The sequence below is a fragment of the Podarcis muralis genome, chromosome 12 (assembly GCF_964188315.1).
Source record: "Podarcis muralis chromosome 12, rPodMur119.hap1.1, whole genome shotgun sequence".
NCBI classification, from domain to species: Eukaryota; Metazoa; Chordata; class Lepidosauria; order Squamata; family Lacertidae; genus Podarcis; species Podarcis muralis.
Genome location: NC_135666.1, coordinates 11,857,221 through 11,883,941, shown reverse-complemented (window position 1 = coordinate 11,883,941; position 26,721 = coordinate 11,857,221). Strand labels below are relative to the sequence as shown.

The 26,721-nt window shown below is 39.1% G+C and overlaps 1 protein-coding gene across 9 annotated transcripts in view; it reads left to right on the top strand.

Moving 5' to 3' along the window:
- Positions 1–26,721, top strand: part of KMT2C (lysine methyltransferase 2C) — a 143,835-nt gene that overhangs the window by 77,651 nt on the left and 39,463 nt on the right. For 5 of the 9 annotated variants that reach the window (XM_028749693.2, XM_077936738.1, XM_077936739.1 and 2 more), the window contains exons 14-28: positions 2,772–2,891; positions 4,611–4,727; positions 4,845–4,946; positions 5,746–5,850; positions 7,873–8,054; positions 8,289–8,453; positions 9,457–9,566; positions 14,741–14,806; positions 15,888–16,100; positions 17,382–17,510; positions 18,857–18,976; positions 20,876–21,006; positions 22,237–22,423; positions 24,083–24,181; positions 24,540–24,587. In XM_028749693.2, coding sequence (XP_028605526.2) covers positions 2,772–2,891; positions 4,611–4,727; positions 4,845–4,946; positions 5,746–5,850; positions 7,873–8,054; positions 8,289–8,453; positions 9,457–9,566; positions 14,741–14,806; positions 15,888–16,100; positions 17,382–17,510; positions 18,857–18,976; positions 20,876–21,006; positions 22,237–22,423; positions 24,083–24,181; positions 24,540–24,587 — 1,894 coding nt within the window. The remainder of the gene's footprint in view (positions 1–2,771; positions 2,892–4,610; positions 4,728–4,844; positions 4,947–5,745; positions 5,851–7,872; positions 8,055–8,288; positions 8,454–9,456; positions 9,567–14,740; positions 14,807–15,887; positions 16,101–17,381; positions 17,511–18,856; positions 18,977–20,875; positions 21,007–22,236; positions 22,424–24,082; positions 24,182–24,539; positions 24,588–26,721) is intronic. The other 4 variants (XM_077936737.1, XM_077936741.1, XM_077936742.1 and 1 more) reach the window with 4 other exon arrangements.

Sequence of the window (26,721 nt, the reverse complement as noted above, 5' to 3'; positions counted from 1 at the left end):
CTGCTCTGCCTAAATAAATGTACTGTGAGAGTGCCTCTTCTTACCACCTATGTTCCAGAAGTCCAAAACTTTCCATAAGTACATCTGAGATTTGAGAAGATGTTGTGGGCACCATCATGAATGGCTGCCATGGACACATGATCCATTACAGAAATGCTGCTGTTGAGTGGACACTGCCTGTTAAAAAAAGTTGGGAGCCACAGAAGAAATCCAAGATGTATTCGCCTCCCCTGCAACCTTCCTGCATCTTTAAACACAATTTTGATTTGTCCCATGCATGCTTATTTCCAGAAAATATGGCATGCTGCCAAAGATATTTGAGGAATTACATGAGTACTGTTTCAGTTTACATAAATATCCTAACACAGACCATGGGAAGTTCTGATGATTTACAACAGAAGTTGATGTAGGGACATAATTATATAAATTCTGACTACTCTGGTTTAACTTGTAGGTTTCATTTAAGGGAATGTTGGGGATTTAGATAGAGAGAAAGCAAACATGCTGCCATTTTAAAGGCAGTTGTGGCAAAGCAATATTATGCACATTTACCAGCCAGCATGCCTTACGTCTCAATAAAAATAATTACCACTACCGACACTGACCAATATGTATGCAAAGGCTCACAGGATAGATGCAGCTTAGTTTTTTGTGTTAATGGTGCTGCTCAGGAGCCTTTTGAAAAAGGAAGCTGCACTACTACGAAGACACAGAATTTGATAGTTCTAGCAGGACCCTGGAGTTTCCAGTGGTGGATATCATTGCTGTGTCCTGCTTCTTCTTCATTCTGATTTGTTAGAGTTGTGCAGGAGTTGGTTTCCATCAGGGTCACACTCCCTGATAGCACAGTTGTTAATAGATAATCCACTCCTGCATGATCAACCAGAAAAAATAGAGGTAGGACACATCTGTAATATCAGACTGGAACTTGCTTGCTGTTGAACTGCTGCCTCTTCCTGCTACTTGCTGGCTGTGCCCCACCTTGGCTTTGTTCTTGTTCATTAGAGGCAAGTAGGAATGGACTTTCCACTGGGCAGTGTAGTTGTTATTAACTTTTTTCTTAAACTCTTGATCTGTGTTGTTGATGCTGTGTGTTTCTTTATTAATGACTATCAATTCTAAGGGAATGGCAGTTTGTTTCAGAGTGCACACCAATTACTACTTTTTGTTTTATTTTTGTTTTAAGTAAATGAGCTTTCTCCTGAGTTGTGCTTTCATGGACATTAATCAAACGCCTGAGTGCTCTTCCTGTTTTTGAGAATCTCTTTTGAAGATAATGGTCTTATTTAGACATGGCACCAGATTATGATTTGGGTAGTTAGCGAATTAATCTTCTGATGATGCACTCATTCACATGTGCTAATTGCTTTCATTATTTCCTGATTCTTGACAAACCATATTTTGCTATTTTGTCTGTATACATAACACTAGTGTGTCAGCTGACACCTTCAAGAAGCTAGCTGCACACACAAATGTAGAAATATTCTTATGTTATATTTAGGATGAAATTTCATAGAATCATATTTTAGTACTTTTATTAAGTTATGAAAGTGGAGTTTTAGTGCTACAAGACTTCTTAGCACTAGAGTAGTCTAAAATATTTTGTTGTACAACTGTCTGTTTGATAAAACAACTGTATTTCTGAGGGTACCTAAAGTTTAGAGACTTCTTCCAGTTATGAGAGGGAAGAGGAAGCTGTTATCCTCCAGAGACATTGTGGGACTCCATCAGTACTAGCCAGCACGGGATGATAGAAGTTGCAGTTCAGTCACATTTGGAGGGCCACAGTATCTCCAGTCCTGAAATTTGAGGAACCCTATTCCTAAATATTTTTTTTGTGTGGAAACTGAGAGCATTACTGATACTGTTCAAAGAAACAGCCACCTGTTACACCTACTGTAGATGCATAGCAAAAGTGAAAGAAAGATTAGCAAGGATTGGGGGTGGAGAGTATTGCAAATGCAGTTCTGGGATCCTTACAGATGACGTTTGATCCCCAGTCTCCATCTAGGGATTGTATTCCTATACATAAAGACTTATGTACAAGTATAGAAAACTCATATGCGCAATTCAGCTCATGGAAATTGCCTTGGTGAATTCAATCTTAGTCCATTTTTGGACTCTACAGAATACAATATAATAGGCACTTATAGACATGATTGCTTGCTAATTTTATTTGATATAAGAATTTCAGTTGGTTTTTTTTAAATAGTGCTTGGGTGGTATAGCTTCAGCTCATGGATATTTTAACTGTTCGTTTATTTTTCATTTTCATATTATACCTTTTATTTTAATCCATTTTTGTCTGCTATGCTTCTTAGCTTTTCTGGTTTGTAATTTTTTATTTTTACAGTCACACAACATAGCCCAAGTCAGTTGCCTTCTCCAAGATGCAGACTGAAATACAGAAATAATATTGCCATAAAAATACAGCCATGATCCCAAATAGGTGTATCTTGGTTTAAGTTTTAACTGAGTCACAGTCACACTTCATCTGTTCCTCATGCCAAGCAATCTTTTGTTTTCCGGCAGTGCTTCTCTTTTATATTTATTATTTAATCAACATTTTATTCACACTTGAAGTCTGATGCTCATCCTGTATAAATGTGAGTGCTAGGTTGAAATTTATCCCAGTAAATCCATGCGTTTGTTAAACCAAGTATTTGTGTGCCTGCATGTGCTTTGCTTTCAGAGCTTTTTATTTGCGTTCTTTATTTTTATTTTATTTGGCTGAGTTTTATACATCTATTTTCTCACCTGACATATCCTAGGGGGCTTGGAGTAGCCATAATACAGTGAGCCCACCTTCCTGGTCCCCAGACATTTCAGAAGGTCGGGAAACTTTTAAGTCCAGACCGCTACCTGGCAGTGCCATATGGAGCATCAAAGTGGTAATTAATTTGTATTTATATTCTTGTTATCCTTTGCTATCTCTCTGCTGTTCTCCATTATAAAAAGATACTAATGAAAACCCTTCTGAAGCATAGCTAAATTAATATGCTACTTAAACCCAGTTTTTAAACAGCTGTATAACTTGCTTTTTAAAAATCCCTACATTCTCTCTCAGTGCATGCAGAATGAACATTGAGTCAATTTCTAATTCAGCTGTATGCGGTGCTTAACGCCTACAGGGTGTATTCTGTACACTGTAACTGGGCCATGTTGTATGTTATGAGTTATTGCTATCATCTGGATGGAGTCTGAAATAAAACATAGATGGGAGACCAATGTATATGGTGTCTGAAACCTCCAGTGGCCAGTGCATACTTTAGAGGTTGCTGTATAACTAATTTTCTCTGCTCCTCCTGCAGAAGGTCTCACACAAAGGGCTGCAGATTATTATTTCCATACAAAGAGTTTTATGGCAGCTTGTTACTAACATAAAAAGTAAAGGTAGCTGTGTGGCTCCACAAAGTCAAAAATCCATATTAGGACAGTACCTTTATTAAGTCAACTGAAATATCACAAAATAGTATGCAAGGTTCTGAATTTTCCAGAATTCTTCACCAGAATCTAGCCTAACTAAGAATTTTTTAAATCTCAAAAGCTGAAATACTAAATGTGCCCTGAAAGATTATCAGCATAATATAGATACAGTACAGATAAAATCAATATTTTTATTTTTGCAGTATTTTTGTGAAGGTTATTGTATTACCTCTTGTTTACTAGGTGCTGCTGCTTTTTGTTGTGCTTCCTGTTTCAAAATAACGTTCAGTTGTATACATTATTAGAAGAGATGAACTCTGTATCTAGAGTAACCAGCCTAAGACCTGAGCAAGCTGAAAAGAATTTTTCTTCTCATGAGACTTAGAATTGTTCATTTGTATTCTCATTTTCAGCACACCCACATTTGATTGATATGTTTGTATCAGTAATTGTACTATTAATTTAATATTAAGTTTCATGAAAACGTGTCCTTTCTTTCTGTATCATTTACAAATTTTATTAGTGATGTAAGCTAATGGTGTGTTGGTACTTTCAGTTGATAACATCCTTCTAGGACTATCTGTGCAGCTAGAGTGAACATTGTTGTGAATTTTCTCTTAGCAAGCAATAGTTTTACTCCCCCTCCCCATTTTCTCAAGTCATCAATGTCTATTACATACCTTGTGAATAGTGTGTACAGTGTTAGGCATGCCTTTGATGAGATTGATGGGAAGCTACTCTTAAGCCAATGCAGGATATAAGCATAGAGTGGAATCTAGTTGGTGCTTCTTGCACTGCTGTATCAGCAGAGGTGCCTGCTAATTGGAGAGAAGGGAAAACATTATTTGCCAGGCGACCTTTCAGGACAGATTATTGGGTAGCAAAAACTTCCTCTCCTCCTCTTCTGCTAGCAAATGACTCCCACTAAATCAAAAACCCCACCTGGATCAAAATTCATAATAAGATACTTGACAAAGGTTCATAGGCCGCAACCCTCACTATATGCTGTGTATCAATATCTCTTCATATCTGCAAGCCCTGCTGTGGGACATGCTCATGTGAAAAATCCTGTTGTGTTGCAAAATACAAAATCCTGTTGTATTCTTACAAAGTCTGCTTTATAAGGAACATTTCTATGAAGCATTGCTTAGTTCCATCTAAATGTTTTAATTTGCTTTAAATAGGGTCGTGGCTCAGGGTTTCCTGGGAAGCGGAGACCACGTGGTGCAGGCCTTTCTGGAAGAGGTGGACGGGGGAGATCAAAACTTAAAAATGGAATTGGATCTTTTCTTTCTCCAGGGGTAAGAATCTCTAGCATATTATTTGAGCAGGCAGAAGTCTTGATTCGTGCCTCTGCTCACAATGATCTGCTTTTACTGCCAGAAAACTGTTAAGTTTTTGTTTTCTTTTATTTGTAGGTCACAGATATGGACATTTCATCTAACAAAGACGAGGAAGAAAACTCAATGCACAATACTGTTGTTCTGTTTTCTAGCAGTGACAAGTTTACTTTGCATCAGGTTGCAATATTAATTCATATTTTATTATTTTCTAATGTCATTGGCTATTTCCCAATTTCTAAGCCTCAGATGAAAAGTGTAGGGAATATTTAATGGTATTGTTTATTCTAGCTGTCCACTTCTGGTGACATCCAACCTCTTCCTAGCAAGACATTTGACGATAGTTAATTTATCTATAGGTGTTTAATCTAGATAATTTATAACATTACTTGGTGAACCATAAAACAAGTAATAAGCCTGTTAGTGTTTTGTTAAATTTAGGGATTAACTATTCTGTATATGGGCTAATATAGTAGAGAAAACAGAATACCATTTGTTGGGAGGCTGCAGTTATTGCATTGTGTGGCTACTGTCCTCTTAAGTTTTGAGGGCAGGTAATAGCATTGCTTCATCACTTGTTATTACACTGGCTGCTATGTAGCTTCTGGCCACAATTCTAGTGGTCTTTAAAGCTAGAGGTGAGTTAGATCTAAAGCTGAGCTGATATTTTTGGTCCATCTCTCTTTGGACATTTGCAATGAGCTTCTAATATATTTTGGAAATTCTTGTAGATTTTTAAAATTGTTTCAAGACTTTAACTACCTGTCCTTACAAAAATGTTCAAGATAGTTTTACTAGTATTACTAATTTTTGCTGTATACATAGGGTATATTAATGATAATAATGAGAAGACTGTATACACCTGAAATTTTGAAAGAGAACAAAGTTTGCTAAAAATGGATTAAAGGTGTATATTTCTTCCATGTTTTAATTACCTAGTACTAGTTGTTTACCTGAAAATGTTTCTTTGATATTCTAGGATATGTGTGTAGTTTGTGGGAGTTTTGGCCAAGGTGCAGAAGGACGATTGCTTGCCTGCTCTCAGTGTGGTCAGTGTTACCATCCATACTGTGTCAGTATTAAGGTGAGCACTTTGAAATTATTGTCAGCATATTGTCCCTGCATACACCACATTGATTCCAGTTTTTACATTATTAAGGAGTGTTTTAGCTTGTAAAATATTCCTCTGGAAATGTGACCATTATTTGTATGCAACTGACAAAGCACTTTAATTAAATGACATTTTATAAATGCAAGAGAAGTTAACCTTTGTGTAATTTTTCAGCTATAAATAGCACCGTTTATCTTGCAGATGGTTAAAAGAAAGTATTGAGATAACAGCTCAGTATTGAGCTAGATATAACCTAAGTATTAAGATATGAAGCAGTATAGTGTGTTTTGTTTTGTTTAAGACTGGTTTCCTAAAAAATATATAGTTCATTTTCATTTATGACCACAGTAAGATTCGGTTAATTCGCTTTGTCTGTTGGCTATCAGAATTTTCAGAAACTGGAGTAATTAATTTCTTACATTCATTAAGGTAGGAGAGAATATGCAAAAAGTGAAATTTGGATAGTTATGGGAAGACATGCACAGATAATAAGCTATTTGCTTCAGCATATAAATAATGAATCGTCTTTTAAGTGCAGTTATTTAAAAAGGGAATATTCTTTTAATGTATTAAATCACATGCACTTTTATGAAAGGGTTGTACTGAAGCTATAACACACTCTAGACAGCTTTTGTTCTCACAGAATGATTAGTGTAGTAGATGGGATAAACTTTTGAACACTCCATTAAAGTAGCCATTTTAATCCTCATGAATTGCTTTGAAGAAAATTTAGGTTGATTACTCCAACAGAAAATGTGACTTAAGCATGTTTTGAAGCAAAGTTTAAAATGCATTTCAAACCCTGATTATGAAGGGAATCGGATAACTATTTCCAAGCCTGTCTCCTTTTATTTACATATGTCTTACACCACTGTGTTGTCATACACTAGTGAATGCAAAAAGAAAGACATTCAGGAGTGGTAGAGCTGGTTCACACATTACACTCTTAATGATCACAGCAAAACCAACACTGATTTGATTGCTTAAAATCCTGAACCTACAAACACCTTTCCTTACCAGTGTTTGCCTGCCCCTTGACTTTTCCTGTACTCTTGTAAAGGAGACAGTTCCAGCCCTCTCATACTTAGCATGTCAGGAGCAACTCTCTTTTGTTTTCTCCTGCCCTCCCCCAAGAAAGATGGAAGATTCAACTGTCTAAGAAAGAACTATCTAGCCAGTACCAACTTCTTACCTCTTGCAAGGAATTGCTCCTTTTGAGAGTGTACGACATAACTGGAGCACACTCGCTCTTTTCACAGAGCATGAACACTTCATATTTCCCCAACCATTTCTGCTACTGGGAGAGAATCTCTAGGGTTCTAAATAAGCAGTGTGAGGTTGGTATTCATATGATCACTTTGCAACAGAGTGATATGTAAACTGGCTTTTGCACTGTGACATATGGTGGTAAAGACTGATTCAGAGGTTTGGAACATTGTGCCTTGCTTCTGTCAAGTACTATGATGGACCTTTTTGAAAAACTTCTTTTTTCAAGTTTTGATGTATGTTTCTCAACGATAGCCATATTTAAAATTAGGAAAGTAATATTTGGCACTATTGTACTTTTGTTTAAATGCCATAATGGGGAGGAGATGCCAAATAGATTTGTAAATCAAGAGCAAACTGTATTTCTCCAGATTTTGGAACTATGTTGTCTTTTAATTTCAGTAAATATGAATCTTGATTTTGATATTTGCAATAACTGAGAGAACGTTGAATCCTTACACTTGGGCCATTTTATTTTTTTTTTTAAAAATCTAAAACAAATTTTCATCCATAATCTTGGAGAGCACAATGTACATTGCTATTGAATGCAAGGATATTTTTGACTTCTCAAAAACGAGGACTTCCCTCTAAAACAAAAAGGAGAGCATAAACATTAAAAAAATACTATTTCCAAATGATAGAAGCAAATTTATTGAGAATATAAGCCTGTAAATCAACTGAGGTTGTATGGCTTCCATAAATAATTACCTGCTGTCTTCCACTATGCAGATAACAAAAGTGGTGCTCCACAAAGGTTGGAGATGTCTGGAATGCACTGTGTGTGAAGCCTGTGGGAAGGCTACAGATCCGGGAAGACTGCTCCTTTGCGATGATTGTGATATCAGCTATCACACTTACTGCCTAGATCCGCCACTGCAGACAGTTCCTAAAGGAGGGTGGAAATGCAAATGGTATGTGTAACTTTGTGTCGTCCCCCGTCGTCCCCCCGCTTTTAATGTTTTCTTTTAATCTGACTATATTTTCTTTTAATTAATATAATACGGCAAGGCTGATTTGGAAAATTACATTTTGCTGTAATTTAAAGATAATACAATTTTAAGGTGAAAATAGGTATTTTAATAAAGTTAGGCAGTGAATCTTGCCATGAGCCCATGTTAAGAAAGATATTGTTTTGTGTTTTACAGGTGTGTTTGGTGCAGACATTGTGGTGCTACGTCTCCTGGTCTTAGATGTGAATGGCAAAATAATTACACACAGTGTGCTCCCTGTGCAAGTTTATCTACCTGCCCAGTCTGCTGTTGCAATTACAGAGAAGAAGAGCTTATTCTGCAATGCAGACAGTGTGACAGGTCAGAGTTTCTGCTACACAGTGAATTATATATTTTCATATGTCAATAATTTGCTCATAGTGTCATGTGGACTGAAGATTGTTTTAATTTATCATATGGAATTTACTTTCTCTCCCTTATCAGAGTCACTTTCCAATAAGAGAGAGCCTCTTTCAAAGAAAAAGCTGTAGCTGATATCAGAAAGAAGAAAACCACCATGGTTATCTCTTCATCCTGAGTTGATAAATGGCACTCTGACTTGGTTCATACATCACGTTATACTATAGTTTAAAACCTAGTATATTTGAATGTGGACATGCAACTCGCTGGTGTCCAGTGATTAAACATTCTTGCTCTATTTCTCCCCTTTTACTGCTTGGAAACAAGCCATAGTCTGGTTCATCATAATGTCTGAACCTAGGCTCATGATTTGTTTTTGTCCAAACAAACCATGGATGGCAATCAAGGTTTGTTCTTGGCTTACTGCTCATGGTTTGTTTGAGGGAAACCACAAGCCTGGCTTGTTACATTGCAGCACGGCAGCAGTAGGAGCAGGGGTGGAGCAGAGAGTGAGAAATGTTGGGCAGCATGCACCAGCACGATGTTTGTTCATAGTTTGTTTTTAACTGTGATGATTTTAACTGTGATGTAATACGACATTCAAGCCAGGCCTCTGATGCAACATTTAGAGGTGCAAGTTGCTTCTGTATTGCAAAGAGCACTCCCGAAGTGCAGCCTGTTGCTTGGGGAGAGTATAATCCCATCTAGCAGAGAGTGAAGACTGCTCCCTTGGGTGGACAAACCATCTACCCAAAGTACCCCTGTCTTATCTGACCATTTTGACAACTATCTTCTGGGACTAAAGCAGACTTCCTCTGGGATCTTCATACCATTGCCTCTTTACAGGGAAACTTTTAAAGCAGTAGACGTGTTCTGTGCTTCTTTCAATCTAAAGAGAGTCTGAATGGTGTTTTGGCATAAAATGGTATACGTTTCATTTTCTCCTTTTTAACTTAACTTCCAGATGGATGCACACAATCTGTCAAAACTTAAACACAGACGAGGAAGTTGAAAGCACGGCTGACAGTGGCTTTGACTGTACCATGTGTCAGCCATACATACCACCAGCAAATGGTAAGGAATTTCTTAATTGGGTATCTAGCAGCGTAGCACTAGCTTTGGAAACAACTTCTTTTGGTCTGTCTCCTGATTGGCAGATGCTGAATTGATTTCAGAGGCAGTACTTGAGGGAAATAATTTCTTTTGTCTTGCTTTTAGCACTGCAAGATTATTAATGAGGGAAAAAACAATTTAGAGTAGAAAGCTGGGTAAATCTCTTCCCAGAGGATTTGTAAGTCTGCTTAAAATTATAATAGCAGCAAGAGGGTGTGTGTGCCCACAAGTGAGAGAAAGACTGCACTCAGAGCACCATGATTTTGAGCAGATGAAATTCATTATTTAACAATAATCTTGAATATTTTGCTCCCAGTGTCAGATAGACTTCTCTTAACTCAAGATTCTCAGGATTATTTTTTTCATAAGTTGCATTAATAGCAGCAGACATGTAAAAATATGTGTTGTTTTTTACTCTTAAGTCAGTGGTTCTCAATTAGCTAATTACTGAGGACCCCCTATTTTTTCAAAAGCCAAGCCACGGACCCTCTACTTTTGAAAATTTTAATAAGTCTATGGTAGTTGCAAAGCAATTTTTTGAACAAAATGTGGGGTAGCAAAGGATTTTAGGTATACTAAAAACATACCAGGGCTGAGCGATATCTGGTTTTCAACATTGTGATACATCAACAGCTAAACATCACAATATTCTGATATATCACAATGTCTGAAATTAGAGATCAGGCATGGGGATGAGGGAAGGAACAGTCATGGAGATCATGCAAGGCGTGACAATGAGGGAAGGCGCAGCTGTGGAGATCGTATATGTGGGGGGAGTTGAGGAAGAGGAGTCACCTCTACTTCGTGGTTTGAGTGGGAGGGGATAGGGATGGGGGTGTGTGCATGAAGTCGCTGTCAGTGGAGCAGCCAGCGAAGATGCACATCTACTGTGGCTGCTTTCCTGCTGACTGAGAAAAGCTGCTCCGCCTCAGTGCCTTGATGTGAGGGCGATCAGCTGCCCTGCTCTCCGTCAGCATGAGCAGAAGGCAGCACCTTGCAATCGGCTGCCCTGCTTTCCTTCATGTGAGGAGCAATATATGGCTGCGTACTGCCGGGTCAAAATCATTATCGAGGTGTGATTTCAAAACCAATTTTGGCCAATATATTGAAAAACCGCACAGTGCTAAAGCAGCCCATAAAATTTGTGATTTTACCATGCAAAAATGACAAAAATTTAGCTGGGGGGAAGCAAGGGATGGGGCCGTGGACTCCCTGGATGTGTTCCATGGACCGCCAGGGGTCCCTGGACCCCTAATTGGGAACCACTGCTCTAAGAAATGATGATGGCAGTCAGAATTACTGTACCATCTCTCCCTGTCAAATCTCAACTCTTTTCCTAACTGGCAGCCACCTAGACCAATTAGAATAAATTTACCTGATCCAGGCCCTATATAATAAATTCTCAAGGTGATTGACTCTCTCTTACCTCTCACTAAGCTGCCAATGCCAGACAGGCTTTTGACATAATAGCAATATAAGGCCATGACCTTTGACAGTCAAAGAGGACACAGAATATCCCCCCCCCCCAATAAAACACACAGAGAAAACCTTCTAGGCAAACAAACATATATACCGCATTTCTCTACATCATATCAAAAACATGGATAGCTATTCCTATCAATAGTTTTTATTAACAATATCCTGTAATAACTTCCAGTTTTTCATTCTTTCTTAATACCAGAAACACATTTCCAAATTTTTCTCTTTTCTCACACTCATCCTTTTTTATATACAGTGGTGCCTCGCAAGACGAAATTAATTCGTTCCGCAAGTCTCTTCGTCTTGCGGTTTTTTCGTCTTGCGATGCACGGTTTCCCATAGGAATGCATTGAAAATCAATTAATGCGTTCCTAGGGAAACCGCCTTCAGACCAGGTCCGGGGACAGTCTGTCCCCCGACCTCTTCTGAAGGCTGGGGGGGGGGGGACAAGGGCTTTTCTTCCCACTGCCAGCCTTCAGAAGGCTGTTCTGAAGGCTGGCGGTGGGAAGAAAAGCCCTTCTTCCCACCTCCCGCCCCGCAAGCTCCGGGGACAGGAGGGCTTTGCTGCCGACCGCCAGCATTTTAAAAGCCCCTGCTGTCCCGGGGCGATTTTAAAATGCTGGCGGGCGGGAGCGAAGTCTCCGCTGCCCCGAGGAGATTTTAAAATGCTGGGGGTCGGCAGCGAATGCTTCGCTCCCGCCCGCCAGCATTTTAAGATCGCCCGGGGCAGCGGAGAAGTCTCCGCTGTCCCGGGAAGGCAAGCGGGGGAGCAAAGACTTTTGCCCCCGCCTGCCTTCAGAAGAGGTCCAGGACCTCGTTCCGATGCCCGGCGGCGGGGTGAGAGGTTCCCGCCCCCCCCGCCCCGCTTCGGAGCAGCGTTCCGAAGCGGGGCGGCTGGGGCAGGTGTTCCCGCCCCCCCGCCCCGCTTCGGGGCAGCGTTCCGAAGCGGGGCGGCTGGGGCAGGTGTTCCCGCCCCCCCGCCCCGCTTCGGGGCAGCGTTCCGAAGCGGGGCGGCTGGGGCAGGTGTTCCCGCCCCCCTGCCCCGCTTCGGGGCACCGAGAGAAGCGATCTCCCCGCAAACCCTTGCTTCAAAAGAGGTCCGGGGGCAGCGCGAAGCTTCCCGCTTCCCGCTGTCCCCGGACCTGGGGCTGCGGGGAGAAGATCGCTTCTCCCCGCCGCCCCTTGCTTCAAAAGAGAAGACCCGCTGTCCCCTGGGCAAGCTTCGTTTTGCGAAGCAAGCCCATAGGGAAATTCGTCTTGCGAGGCAACTCGAAAACGAAAAAACCTTTCGTTTTGCGAGTTTTTCGTCTCGCGAGGCGTTCCTCTTGCGGGGTACCACTGTATATAAAGGCATTGTCACAAGATTTATCCTCAGTTCAATCATTATTGTTCCATATATTATGGAAGCTGAGGTGCTATCCACAAATGAAGCACAACTGCTACTCTGACTTCATTTCTCTTTCTTTCTTTTCTGTCATATCACGTTCAAAGGTGACCAGTTTCTTGTTGCTTCCCACCATTAAGGAATTCCAAATAGCAAAATTAATCATATTTCAGAACACTATAAAACCATGGTTTATATTAGATTGCATCCAATTTTTCTTACTATATTTGATAAAGGAAATGACATTCATCATAAATTTACCTTGTTATTGTCTCCCCCACTTTGGGTCTGATGTATCATATTAATTCAGCCATTGAAGCAAACTTCCATATTTTACCAATCCATTCTTCAATAGGTGGTGTCATTGATAATCTCCACTCTCACCTTCCTGCATGTAAAATTCCAGCAGCTATAAAATTCTAGTGGTGGTTACTGTATTAGAAACCATGCAGTAAATTCTTTTTGATCTTACTTCACTGTGTCTTCCATATAATGCAGAAAAAGGGTAAAAACAACAACACTGGGTCTAAAAGAATTTCATATCCTGAAACCCTTCTTAGTGGGCTGCTAATGGTTTTCCAATAACCTTTTGATACATGGAAGGTTTTGGGAAATGACTGTGATAGCAGAATGGCAGACTTCCATCTATTTCAAAGGGTCTTGCACCAGAGTCCTTCATGGAGGTTGACCACTTGGCAGATTGTGTCATTGATCTTTAAACTAACTTATATTTCTTGTTTTCTTCATATGTTAATCTGCCAGCTGCCACATCCAAATCACTGTCTGTCCATACTATTTCTTGCTAGTTAATTCTGAAATTATCATGCTTTGTCTTAATTAGCTATTTCTAAGTCAAATGGGACTGCTGCCTTTTTGGCTTCCCAAATGTGCTTCTGCCTTTCCATCTCCCTGTCTCTCAAATTATCCAGGCTTTAACCTCTATGGAATGTTGTTTCCCACACCATTAAAAAATAAACTTGTTCATGTTTACATCAAATTAGATTTTCATTTTATTTTAAAGGCATTATTTACATTTTTTTTTAAATTAATTGAGACCTGCCTAGATTTTTCAAGATGGAGCAGGCTGTGCATACAAAGAAATAAAATAAATGAATGCTATTGTTGAAAGGGACAAATGGTACATTGTGCTTTCTCTCACAACCCGGAGAAAGGCTTGATTTAAGGGAGCAATCTTAAAGTCAGCCAAAGGCCAACTGAGGGTCCTTTGGAAGTTGAGTAAGTGCCACTCTACCAGCAGAGAGGAAGACCTACCAGAGAGTAAGCAGTTATGCTGCCAGAGATCATCTGGTATATCAGTAAGAAATTGTGTGCATAGGTGCCTTGGCAGAGTGTTCTGGTGCTGTGGGTAAAAACAGGTCAGAAAAAAAATAACTTGCAGGTATGCATGAATGGAATTAGGCTGTAAGCTTTACTGCTTTCAGTGAGAGCTGTTATGGAATTAATGTTCTTTAGATTGTGCCTAGTGCTTCCAGAAATATAAGCATTTCTTCAACACACTATTAGCACATAGTTGTTTTTAATTTGTATATTCAGCCTTCCACTGTATTCCTGGTAACAGTGAATGTCAACTGAAATTTGTTAGCCTAAAAAAATTCAATTGTTCAAAAATTTAATAATGCTCTTCTGACATGCCTGAGCACAAGAGACTTGCAGAAGATTACAAATGATACCAACATCAAAAACTATAGTTATAGAAGATTATATATTTTAATACAAGCAACATCATCATCATTATTCATTTCATTTCTATACCGCTTTATATTTTTAAGGAAAAAAATCTTAAAGTGGTTTACAGTACATTAAAACATCAAATAAAGCAATCTATTATAAAATGTTACTGACGAAAGTCATTTATAGGGTACACAGCCAAAGCAATATTAATAACAGGAAACTACAGTATTATCTTAAAAGATTTCAAAATAAAACATTACTAAAGGAAGTCCAATATAAAATGCACATTTAAAGTAGCATAGTTTACAAGAGAATAAAATACTATTATAAACATAGAACATATCTAGTGTTGTTGTTGCCAGTCCTGCCAATGGTGCTTTATGGCGGGTGGTGGCAGCTGTGGAAGCTCAGACTTGATGACCTGGGTCTGGACTGAGGCAGACAAGATGATATCCGGCTTCCTGAGCAGCCTCAGCTTTTGTAGCTGGAGTCAATAAGGGCACTGCCATGTGGAAAAGGCCTGCAAGGCAGGGAGCAGGTCTTCCAGGACTCACAGCCAATTTCAATTTTTATCTTTCAGTGCCTCCCTCTGAATGCTGTGAACCATCAGTTGCCACTCAAATTATAACAAAAGCAAAGGAATTTGGTAACTTTTAAAATTCTTTATTTCTTCCTCCTAACATGGTTATTGCTTAACCTAGAAATAAGTTCTACATTGTATCAATAGGTTTCTTAGCTCTTTTTATTTTTTGTCATCATATCGCCTCTTACTAAAAGTGTGTGCTTATAAGTTTTGTTATTTTGAACATGCAACTGCTCTTCAAAATTTATGGAACAGGCAGATTTTTTGTTTAAGTAAATCCCTAAAGTGAGCCAAAAACAGGGCTGAAATGGGACATTTTAGTGGGTGGTTTCCCCCCCTGGATTTCATTAATTTGTTACCTTTTCTCCCTTAACATGAGCACTGCTATAAATTGCTTATGGAACAGCCTTTATGGGTTTTTCCTTGGACTCAGTTTGAGTAGAACCTTTGCAGGGTCAAAGTAGTTATGCTATGGTTATAGCAGGAATAAATATCTGCAGGACGCAATCAAGAAAACGGTAAAGAAACAATGGTCTGGTTTGCATTTCATGCTGATCCAAATTTAGGCTTAGCAAGACCATGTAGGCTTCCAGGGAGGAGCTCATTGCTGCTTCACCCCTGGTAATTCACTCACCACACTTTAGTGAAACCATAGTTTGGCTTAGTGTGCCATCTGAACCCAGGCAGTCCTGGAAAAAGCCATAAACCACAGGACAAACCTTGGTTAGAGCTCATGGTTAGTCTGGAAAAAGCAAAACTTGAAGCCCAGATTCAGATGTCGTGGCTTGGTTCAGCATGGTGCAGCAGTAAAACAAATAGAGAGGATTGTTCCTAGACTCTGGGAACCCACACACTTTTGCTAAACCATGGTTGAGTTTAGCATGACATGTGAACCAGTCATTTGATTGGAATAAATAATATATCAATGGAAAAGCTTTGTATTATTCTGAAGCAATGTTGATTTACCTCAGAAATAGTTCTGCTCATTTATTTATTTTTGCTCTGATGTTACAATGGATAATTGTTAGTATGTTAATTGCAAGTTCCTTAAAGTTGGGGGGGGGGGGAATAGAGTTACACAATGCTTGTAAGCTAAGGTTATTAAAGTTGTGTATTCCTGTTATGGTTCATGCAAATTTCATAGACCCACCGAAGACATACACTCAGGATGGAGTCTGTCTGACAGAAACAGGGATGTCTCAGTTACAGAGCCTCAGTGCTGTTGTACCAAGAAGAAAACGGACAAAGCCAAAGCTCAAGTTGAAGATTATAAACCAGAATAGTGTGGCTGTACTCCAGACCCTGCCTGACATCCAGTCAGAACACTCAAGGGATGGCGAGATGGATGACAGTAGAGGTAATTGTTGCTTTGTGCTGTATGTCGTTGTTAACAATAGAAGCAGTTTACAGAAGGACATGGGTTGTAGGAGGATATTGAGGCAGTTGGGATTTTCAGTAGTTCAGGTCTTCCAGAAGAGAACCAGAAATTTTGCCCTTCAGTAGACAGAATGTTATAGATCTGCATATAGCAGAGGTTTGGACTAGATTATCTCCAAAAAACCTTCCAACTATATATAACTCTTTGGTTGCCTGCTCTGCCTATCAGTGGCTTTAGCAACCTTTTGCATGCAAAACACTCCACTAACTGCATCTGTTGGTGTACGTGCTATGACATAAGCAATTAATTCCCAGTACCTTTATTAGCAAAGGGATGTTAGACTATCACAATGGTGATGTTATATAAGGAGATACATAGGTCATGAATGGATTTCAACTTTAATGAGAAATACCTGACTAGTACAATACTTACTGACACATAGTAGAAAGACGACTTGCCTAATAAAACCCATGTAATAAAATACCCAGCAATATTGCTATTCATTAGTATGATAAGTGCCTGCTTATGAGTACAGGTGTATTAGGTGCTGTTTTATTATTATTATTATTATTATTATTATTATTATTATTATTATCATCATCATCATCATCATCATCATCCTTACCCCCGCCCATCTAGATGGTTTCCCCAGCCACTCTGGGCAGCTCCCAACAGAATATTAAAAACACGATAAAACATCAAACATTAAAAACTCCCCTAAACAGGATGCCCAGCTGTCTTCCATACCTTCAGTACCTTTTAGCAACTTTTACTGATTGCCAGCTGCTACTCAGGTTGAAGAAATGGGACCTGGGCACAAGTACACATGTCCTAATGAACCTTAGATGACCCAGGACCAGCAGACTTGGAAGAACTACTTGAACTTGGAAGGTCTGCTCAGTGCACCCCCCATCCCACCATCAGAGGCGCATTGGGTGGCAAACAGGGCCTTTTCAGTTATGGCACCCTGCCTCTGAAATTCCGCACCTTTCTCTGCATGTCAGTCACCATCCCTAGTAGCATTTATACCTTCTGTCTTTTCCCGGCATTTGATTTTAGCAGAGTCCGTTTTTACTACTACTACCTCAGTGTGCTGTCATTTAAAATTGTGTGTGATTTTATTATGCTCATTATTTTATATATGCCATTACATACCTTAGGAAGCTTTTTCCTGAGAATTCTGTAAGAGAAAATGACAACTTCCTATGAATTTTACTTTATAATTGTTTTATGTGTTTGTGTGTGTGTGTTTAAATTCAGAAGGAGATCTCATGGACTGTGAGGGAAAATCTGATACAAGCCCTGAACGGGAGCCTGCAGATGATGATCCTAAAGGAGTAGAAGGAACTGAGGGGATTAAAAAGAGAAAGAGAAAACCATACAGACCTGGTAGAGTACATGCTCCAGATGTTTGCATATTCATTAGGTTTATATTTATTATCTATATGTAAATAATCTTTTAACTTACAAACTTGAGTGACTAAATAAGATTTTGCTGAGAATTATCACTTCCCTGTTTGTTGTATATTACAGCTTCCTCTAATTGAGTTACAATTCATTTCCTTTCTGATTATAAAGAATGGTGTTCCAATGTTGCGAAACAGGAGAACTACCGTATCATTCTCTTAAGTACTAATTTTGTATTGAAACTTGCCATTGGATCATTAAACCTGATAGGTGGCCTGCTGTTCTGAGTGGTTTGCTTCCACTGTATAAGACAGGAAAATGTATATGTGAGCACACACTATCTCCCCATAACACTATCATGGTGGTGCTGTTAGAGCACCTTTCATTAAAGCAAATAACTACCATAGCAGTTAAAAGAAATTTCTTTTCTGCCCCAGTGCATGTGCAAAGTATAATAACTCTAGACAGTCTGTATCAGGAAGGGGGACACTAGCTTTGAAAGTGAAGTTGGAATATTGTTTTCCTTGTCACAACAACATAATCCAAACATTTCAAATTAGACTCTTTTTCTATACATGTAGGATGAGGGAATTTTGCATGTTCTACAAGGATCAGTAGGTCTAAACATGGTTGTGAAATCAGTTTGTTCCTAACTCTCCCAACGTCTGTACTTCGCCTGTACTTCTACCTAATGTCTTACCCAGTAAATTATCCTCTCAGCAAGAATGAAAGGACATTCTATTTTTCACCCTTCCATATTCCATCTGGTTAAGTTGGCTAGATAGACATCATATTCTCCTGTGTTGGTCTATAGTCATTGGGTTTTTGGCAGATGCTTTCCATTCTAATTCTTTTCTGATGGGAAACTGTAGCAGTTAGCTGATTCTTGAAAGCTTATTGTCACTGCTGATTGGCACTGACAGCAAGCCTCCCTTGCCAGAGAATACCGTAATTGGAAACACTTTAAGACTCTCACCTGATATTACATATGACATCAGGAGTGGGGCAGTTGGCCATGGCTTGCTGCCCACAGATCAAGGGTTCACTATCCCTGCTATAGTATGTGAGGCACTGGTGCATCATTTTCATTACATATACATCTCGGGACCATCCATCTGGATCACTCAAAGCTCCTGGACACATGTTCTGGTAGCATAAAGTAAGTTGCATGACCACCTCTTGTATTTTGATGTAGAGCCAGGTGCTTACTAAATATGTACTGTGTATCCACTTCCAGTTTTATACTTAAAGTGGACTTTAGTGTTTGTGAATCTACAAAAAGGTGAAATCCAAGTATGTTTTCCTATTATGTGTGTGTGTTTTTACAGGCATTGGTGGATTTATGGTACGTCAGCGGAGTCGTACAGGACAGGGAAAAACAAAACGATCTCTTTCAAGGAAGGACTCCTCTGGCTCTGTATCTGAGCAGATACCCAGCAGAGATGAAAGTGGGTACTAATTATGTGAATCAACCACTTAAATGTGACACTGATAGTTATGTTAAATTATCTGTCACTATAGCAACATGTACTCCAATATAGGAGCATTATATTGTTAAGATTCATTATAATGCAATTTTTAAAAAATTAACTACTGGTTTTCTCCACATCTGTATTTTCAGCACTTCCCATAGCACATACTTATTCCTGAAGCATCATTTTAAAAGTGCCTGTCCTGAGCAGTTCATATTAATTTTGCATGTGTTTATTCTTAAGCCTGTTCCATACCATTTGTGCATTAATCTGTGGATTAAAAAAATCTATGAAAATTGTTATTTATTTAAATATTTTTTTGCAGTATTTTACTGCAAAATACATATTGAAATAAACATTTTATTTCAATGTATGCATTTCTATAAATATTTTATCCTAAATTACATACTTCAGTATGTTTTTAAGCAAAAAAAACTGTATTGTGAAATTCAGAGGAAGGATCACTGCATTCTGATCTTTGTGAATTAGGTCAGTTTACTTAAATTATGGGCCAAATAAAACTCTTCTCCACCTCACCTGCAACTGCTTGCTCACCCACCCATCTCACCTTGTTTCTGCCATCTGTTCACACTGTCTCATGCTGCCCATTTATACTCAGAATTGTCTGTCAGGAGGTTGCTACAGGTAATGTAGTAGTGTTGAGGGAAAACCGACAAATGGGTTTCTTGCAGTACAGCCTTTTAAAAAATTGTAGTGATAGCATCTGCTCTTGATAAATTACCGGTACTTTAACCTGGTTAAATGCCTCCTTACTTAACATGTACACAAACTCCAATACTTTTAATGTTTAGAACCAGGGATTTTACCATAATCAATAATTTGGGGTTTGGGTCTTGTTGTCTCAATAGATTGTATCATTATGAAGGCAATGTTAATGAAATGCTATGTTAGCATAGCTTTGTTTTAGGAATGGACAGTAACTGCAGAGTGGATGATACTTCAGTTGGATTCATTATATTGATTTACCCATAACTGACTTGTTCAGTTACCTAATAATGCTCATCAAAAGTAGGAATTCCCCTCAATCTTTTAGAAATCTCTCCTGATGCTTTTCATAACATAGGTGGTAATGTGTAGGTTCCATATCTTGACACACTGCAGACATTTCCTTAACACTTGAAAAGGTGCTAAATGTATTTAAGTGTCACTTCAGTAGCTGAATAACTGTGCACAGTATCATTTGGGTGACAAGAGAAAAATAACAATCCTGCTAATATAAAATGATAATATAATGAGAACTAATGAAAGCACCTGAATGAAACATCCTTTTAAGAGGTTTAATTCAGTAACAAATTTTATTTGTTTAAAAATAGCATTTGTCACTTATGAGACTTTGTTACTGAAACGTTTACAAATACAGATATGCAATCTACAGTATTGGTTTGGGCCAATTGAGGGATATTCCCCTCTTAAAAAAAAGTTCAATAACTTTACCTGAACACCCCCCCCCAAAAAAGGGGGTAGATCACTGCAAGTTTTTTATTCTGTGAGTAGATCGCAGTCTCTTGGGAGTTAGACGTCCCTGGTATACAGTATTCAGTATTCATTTTCTGTTGAAGAAAAACCATTCCCTATCTTTCTCAAATGCAATTATTTCACAGTTATCTCAATTCAGCCCGGTAATAATTTTGTAGATTTTGTTTCATTTCACTTAGCATCTCTGAATACCTTAAGAAAACATTACGCATCATTTGCTAAATTGGTCCATCTCTGCAGTTCTGCATTATTGTAATTGTATAATATTGCTGTTTTAAACTAAGGAGATGTACAGATGCTAAACAGAGTGGGGCAGTACCGCAAGAGTGGGCAAGAGTTATAAGTAAATTTGTTATTATGCATGATTGTCATTGTTAGGTTGGAGTGAACAGCTACTAGATACACCCGTTGATGAAACTACTCCTGTTTCAGAAAATACAGAAAAAATCAAAAAGCGTTACAGGAAGAAGAAAAACAAGCTTGAAGAAATATTCCCAGCGTACTTGCAGGTATAGTCATTGCTATGCATAGTGTGCTGCTTAAGATTAGCATTTGCATATATTGAATAAACTGTTAATCGGTGTAAAACACAAACATTTGCTTTCCAGTTGTGTAATTCATTATCACTCTAAGTTGATTTTGCATAAAGAGCGATCATTTCAACAGCCTCCTTTTGCTATTAAGCATTAAAACATAAATTACACCTTTCCTTCTAATTTTCCTGTTTCGTTTGTTTTCCAACAAAAACAATAGAATGTTATTCAGACATAACCCAAATGTCTGTATTAATGTTGATATAGATGCTTCAGTTGAAAATAGTTTGCCCTTGCTAGGAGGATTTAATTTTGTATACTGATTCTTAAAAACAGAGGCTATTTTTTCAGCAGTATGGAGCAATATGGAGAACTTAATTCTTTTCACCATATATTACCTAGCTTGTATGCTAAGATAGGTGAATTGAACCAAGTTTGCAGAAGAAAAGTTCCCCATCTACTCTTCTCTCTAGCAGCTGTCTGTGTGCTCCAGAAAGCTTATCCAAGGGGTCAGGGGGCTTCCTGAACAACCTTGGATGGGCAAGGGGAGCTGTTGAGTGAAGGGAGAATTGCCCCAAATTGGAAATGTTTCTTCTTTTTATATAGGGTACAAGTATTTGAATAGGAAGTAAAGGGCGATGAATTAACTTCAAGAACTTTACATTAAAAAATAGTCATTTGTGTTGAGTTTAATTTTACTATGTTCTAGCCACAAAGTTATGGGACGCGGGTGGTGCTGTGGGTAAAAGCCTCAGCGCCTAGGGCTTGCCGGTCGAAAGGTCGGCGGTTCGAATCCCCGCGGCAGGGTGCGCTCCCGTTGCTCGGTCCCAGCGCCTGCCAACCTAGCAGTTTGAAAGCATCCCCGGGTGCAAGTAGATAAATAGGGACCGCTTACTGGCGGGAAGGTAAACGGTGTTTCCGTGTGCTGCGCTGGCTCGCCAGATGCAGCTTTGTCACGCTGGCCACGTGACCCGGAAGTGTCTCCGGACAGCGCTAGCCCCCGGCCTCTTAAGTGAGATGGGCGCACAACCCTAGAGTCTGTCAAGACTGGCCCGTACGGGCAGGGGTACCTTTACCTTTTAGCCACAAAGTTAACATTAGAATGAACTAAATTGGGTGAACAGTAGTTTTGTATGTAAAGAAATCAGTTTTTGGTTTTGTGTGCCAATGCTCAAATGTGGGGAATGTGTTTGTTTCTCCTTGTAGGAAGCCTTCTTTGGAAAAGACCTCCTAGATACCAGTAGACAAAGAAAACCAAGTTTAGATAATTTATGTGAAGAGAGCCTTAACATTTCTTGCAAAGCAAATTTGAACACAAATTTCCTAGATCCATCTTCAGATCCACTTCTTAGCTCAACTTCCACTCCAGCTCCATCAAAATCCGGAATACAAGGTACACCTGCTTGTATGTTTTTGTTTCTTTTGGTAAGGGGTACTTGAAGAGCAGAGTTCTTAAAAGCAGGAATTTTGGGTGGATTGGTAGAAGGACAGTGGTTAGGGAAAGCATTTTGAATAATTTCCTTAGTGATCTTATTAATTAGTATTCTCAGTAAGTGTGTTCTCTACTGCTGAGCTATGGCCCTTATGTCAGTTTACAGTTCCTATAGGTTTCCAACACTGTTGGAAGGGGTGGAATTGTACTCAAACCTGATAGCTATATTGTCTTGTCAGCAGATGGCAGCAATTGGACAGTGGCTCTTGAGTATACTCTCTCATTATAGTGACAAGAATCCCCCTGATTTACCAAAGAGCTCATGTTTCTGAAGCAGTTCAGAAAATTGCTGGAGTGCAGATGGTATAAAACCAAAGATTATGAAGCCTGGGCCAGGACAGCAGTGTTTAACATTACAGTCTATGTTTATTATATGGGGAAGGTGTTATATGGATCCAAGCTGTTTCAGCATTTTTCATTTTTCAGCTGTAGGCCACTTTCTGGCACCTACATGCCAGTGGTGAGTAAGGCCCAAACAAAAGGGCATGGGCCTAAAGTACTGCAGGAGCTGGTGTGCCCACATAAATGTATTGCACACACCACATAATTATGCTGCACACACATACATATATGCAGGATCTCACTCTTTTTCACACATACACACAAATAGGCCTTATCAGTCTTAATTGCCAAAGAGGGTGATCCTCACAGAGATTGCATGGTTAACCCTTCCCTTCCTAGCTGCCCCCTTTGTGAAATCCATCCCCGCACCCATAGCAATTAGGCTTGAGTAAAGCCTTCCACTGGTACGACTGTTTTCAAGCCTAATTACAGTGGAGGTTGTTTCCAGAAGAGGATCACAGCTGTGATTCCCTCCCCCCATGGCCCCCTGCACTGCAATTAAGCTTGGAAAAAGGATTCTATGGGCTCCAAATAGGAGGCTTTTCCCCCAAGCCTAAAATCTGTAGGGATAGCTGGGGAGGAGGTGGGGTGCTGTGGGTGGGCTGTATCCTACCCATGGCCTGCCAGTTTCTTGCTCTGATTTAAGTCATTGTAGGCCAATTCCCAAAGTGTTAAATGGTGTTTCAACTTTTTACTTAGATTTGAGCTTTCTGTTTACAAAGAAACATTCAAGCCTCTTTTTCGTAAAGAGAAAATAAACGAAAGGTATCTGATTGGAGAGAAACATACTCAAAATAATACCTGTTTAAAAACCCTTGAGCTCAGAGCAAATGGATAAATAACATGGGGGATCACAGTTGTTATGATTAACGGCTTTTCCACACTGACCTTTCTTCCACTCTTTCTAGGCAAGGACTGTGATATAAAGTGCTGTGTCCAAGTGCCCTCCATTTTTTATTGCTCCAGAGCTTTCCCCTGGGGTCAAAAACCCACTCTTTAAATTCCAATCAAAACAAATGTCAGTCCACTGAAAACCCAAATTGACATTTGCTCCAGTTTGGCTTTAAAGAAGGGTCATTGCGGGGAAAGCTCAGGGCAAAAAGACCAACCAAAACACACTCATATATGGAGCTTTAAAGCACAGACCTCTGCCTTGAAAGAGCAGAGTAAAAGGTAAATGTGGATAAGTTCATTGTGTAAAGTACCTGTTTTCTGTAGGTACCTCGGATGACCCATTAGCTGCCCTTGTGCTGAGCACTGATGATGACATACTTGGAATTCTTTCTGATGATTTAGTGAAATCTGGGGATCATTCAGGTACATGTATAAGTTCTTGTTGGTTTTGTGAAATTTGTCTTGATTTATAAAATCATCCTGTTCATGGTATTATGCAACTATTTATATATGTATTTGTTATACCATAAGTATGCTTCAGCAAGCAAAGGACTCTTTCTTATTTCTTGCTTTGATCAATAAATCTGCACTTTATTTTACTTTGCACTTTATTGATGTGGGGATAACTTTTAAAAATCTTGTTGGTGTCCGGCATTCCCATGTACTATTTTAGCATGCAGCTGTGTATACTTTTGGTTTATATTCTTTCTTGCTTTTTCAGCCTCTCCTTTTCTTTCTTTCTTGTTATAATCATCCATTTTATCTGGTTTGGATCTTGTAGGTCTTGATTTATGCACTTTCCAGGTTGAGAGCTCATCCTCCCCTTTTGGTAAGGAAATAAACAGTGGGTGATTCATGGTTAGAAGTAGTCATCTTTCCTAGTGGTTTCGGCTGATTTTTTATTTTTGCATGTGTAAATATATTCCATGTCACTAAAAATGCTTTCATCTTTCACTATCTCTGTGTGCAGAGTCTTGTGCAATGTTAAATACCTGCCTGTGCAGTGCACCTAGTAGTGTTTCAGAATTTTGTTTTAAAATGTTGTGAATAACTGGATTTGTGTGTGTGCCTTTCACAGTACAAAGTAACACGTTTCCTTCCTCCTGCACTATTTAAGTATGCTTTATAGAGCATCACAGTGATAGACTTGTTTTTAATTTAGTTTGTTGTATTATGAAAAGCATGAATAAAAAGTTAATATCAGTTTTTAATTTGGCCCTGGATATACACTGCAACTTTGTCAAGCATAAAACACAAGGTTGGAGTCATTATTTTTAAAGATTATATAAGCTATTATGTCTTTTAAGTATTATTTTTTGTAATGGCTTCAACACTGTATTTCCAAGTATTTAAATTCATATACTGCTAAATATTGTAGTTACTAAGTGGTGAGTAAGTGCTATAAGTTAAGTGTGTTTATGATACTAACCCTTTTAAGTAACATTTGTATGTAGAATTCCAAGAATTCTATCATTCTTAGACTGGAAATTCTCAGCCACCTCATTCTAATCTCCTACACAACCACCACTCCCAATGCCTATATCACCCATTAGGAGAAACCCACAAGAAGACAGAGAGGTCATAAATAATCTAAATAGCCTGGGCTTCAGATCCCCTTGAGACAAGTTGACTAAAACTCACTCAGTTGAGCTTCAGCAACCATGACCATGTGCTGCTTGGCAATATACTGTTCTCTGGTGTTCACTAGCCAATCCAACATGAGAAAATACTTAGTTCCACCTCTCATTGGTGTGATGTGATAACAGGAACAAGTCTAGTATAATTATTAATCATTCAACAGAGCTTTTCCAAGTGGTTTAGGCCTTCTGCGGTTTGGCACAGTAGGACATGTGAACAAATCCTCAAAAGCATGCCTTGACATGTTTGCAAGGTTCTTCAAAGATAAGAGCCACTCACAACTGCCATGATTTGGATGCCACAGTTAATGCAGATCAGCCAAGGGAAGTGTCCAGGACACCTATTTGGTCCAGAGATAGCTTTGCTTTTTTCATTGGGGAGGAAGGAGGTCCTGCGCAGGGGCAAATCATGTGGAAGGAGAAGAAGGTGGGAAACCCACCCTGTCCCACTCAATCTCCTCTCTCACACAACTTTGGGAGGCTCCAGTGGTCAGGGGTGTGTGGACTCTTTGGTGTGTACTGAGTAATATAAGCTGATCTCACAATGCTTCATCCTGTTCACTGGCTCTTAGTCCATTCCAGGCTCAATTCAAGATGACAATTTTGAACTTTAAGACCCTTCATAACTTAAAACTAGGGCTCCTGAATCTTTCTCCATCTAGACCTTACTCAAGTGCCCCTTACAAGTGAGATGGGCAAGTGGCTAAGGAAGAGAGAGGCCTTTACAGTAGTAGCACCTCAGCTATGGATTGACCTCCCTAGGGACGCTCACCTACACTTGCCTTGGTGTCATTTTGGTGCCAGGCAAATATCTTTTTTTATTTTCCTATACTTTTTAATCTCTTTCAGCTTTCAGCTGTTTCTATTCTCAGCAACTGTTTTTATGCTGTATTTGTACTTTCATAGTATCATTGTTACTGAATGTTAAATTGTTTTATTTCCTGTTGTGAGCTACCCTGAGAATATTATTACAAGGTGACCTATATAAATACTGTGAATAAATAATGTAAGTAAAAAACACAAAAAAACCCAGACAGAATCCAGATTTAGATCAGTTATGGAATAGATGAAGTACTACAGGTTCTAATATAGAGAAAGCAGTTCAGAGAGGAGATGGAGATATATTTTGAAGAGCCTGGAGGGAAGTCTCTCTTTTACTGTAATTGATGACAGACGCCTTTGCAGGAAGTTCAGAAGCAGGAAGTGACTTGTGACAAAAAACTACTACTGTGTAATATATAGGAGAAAAGGCCAAGCAGAATGTTGTTTTTTGCTGAGCATCCCCAGCGCCACCCCCAGAGCCAAAGGTGGAAAGAGACACAATAA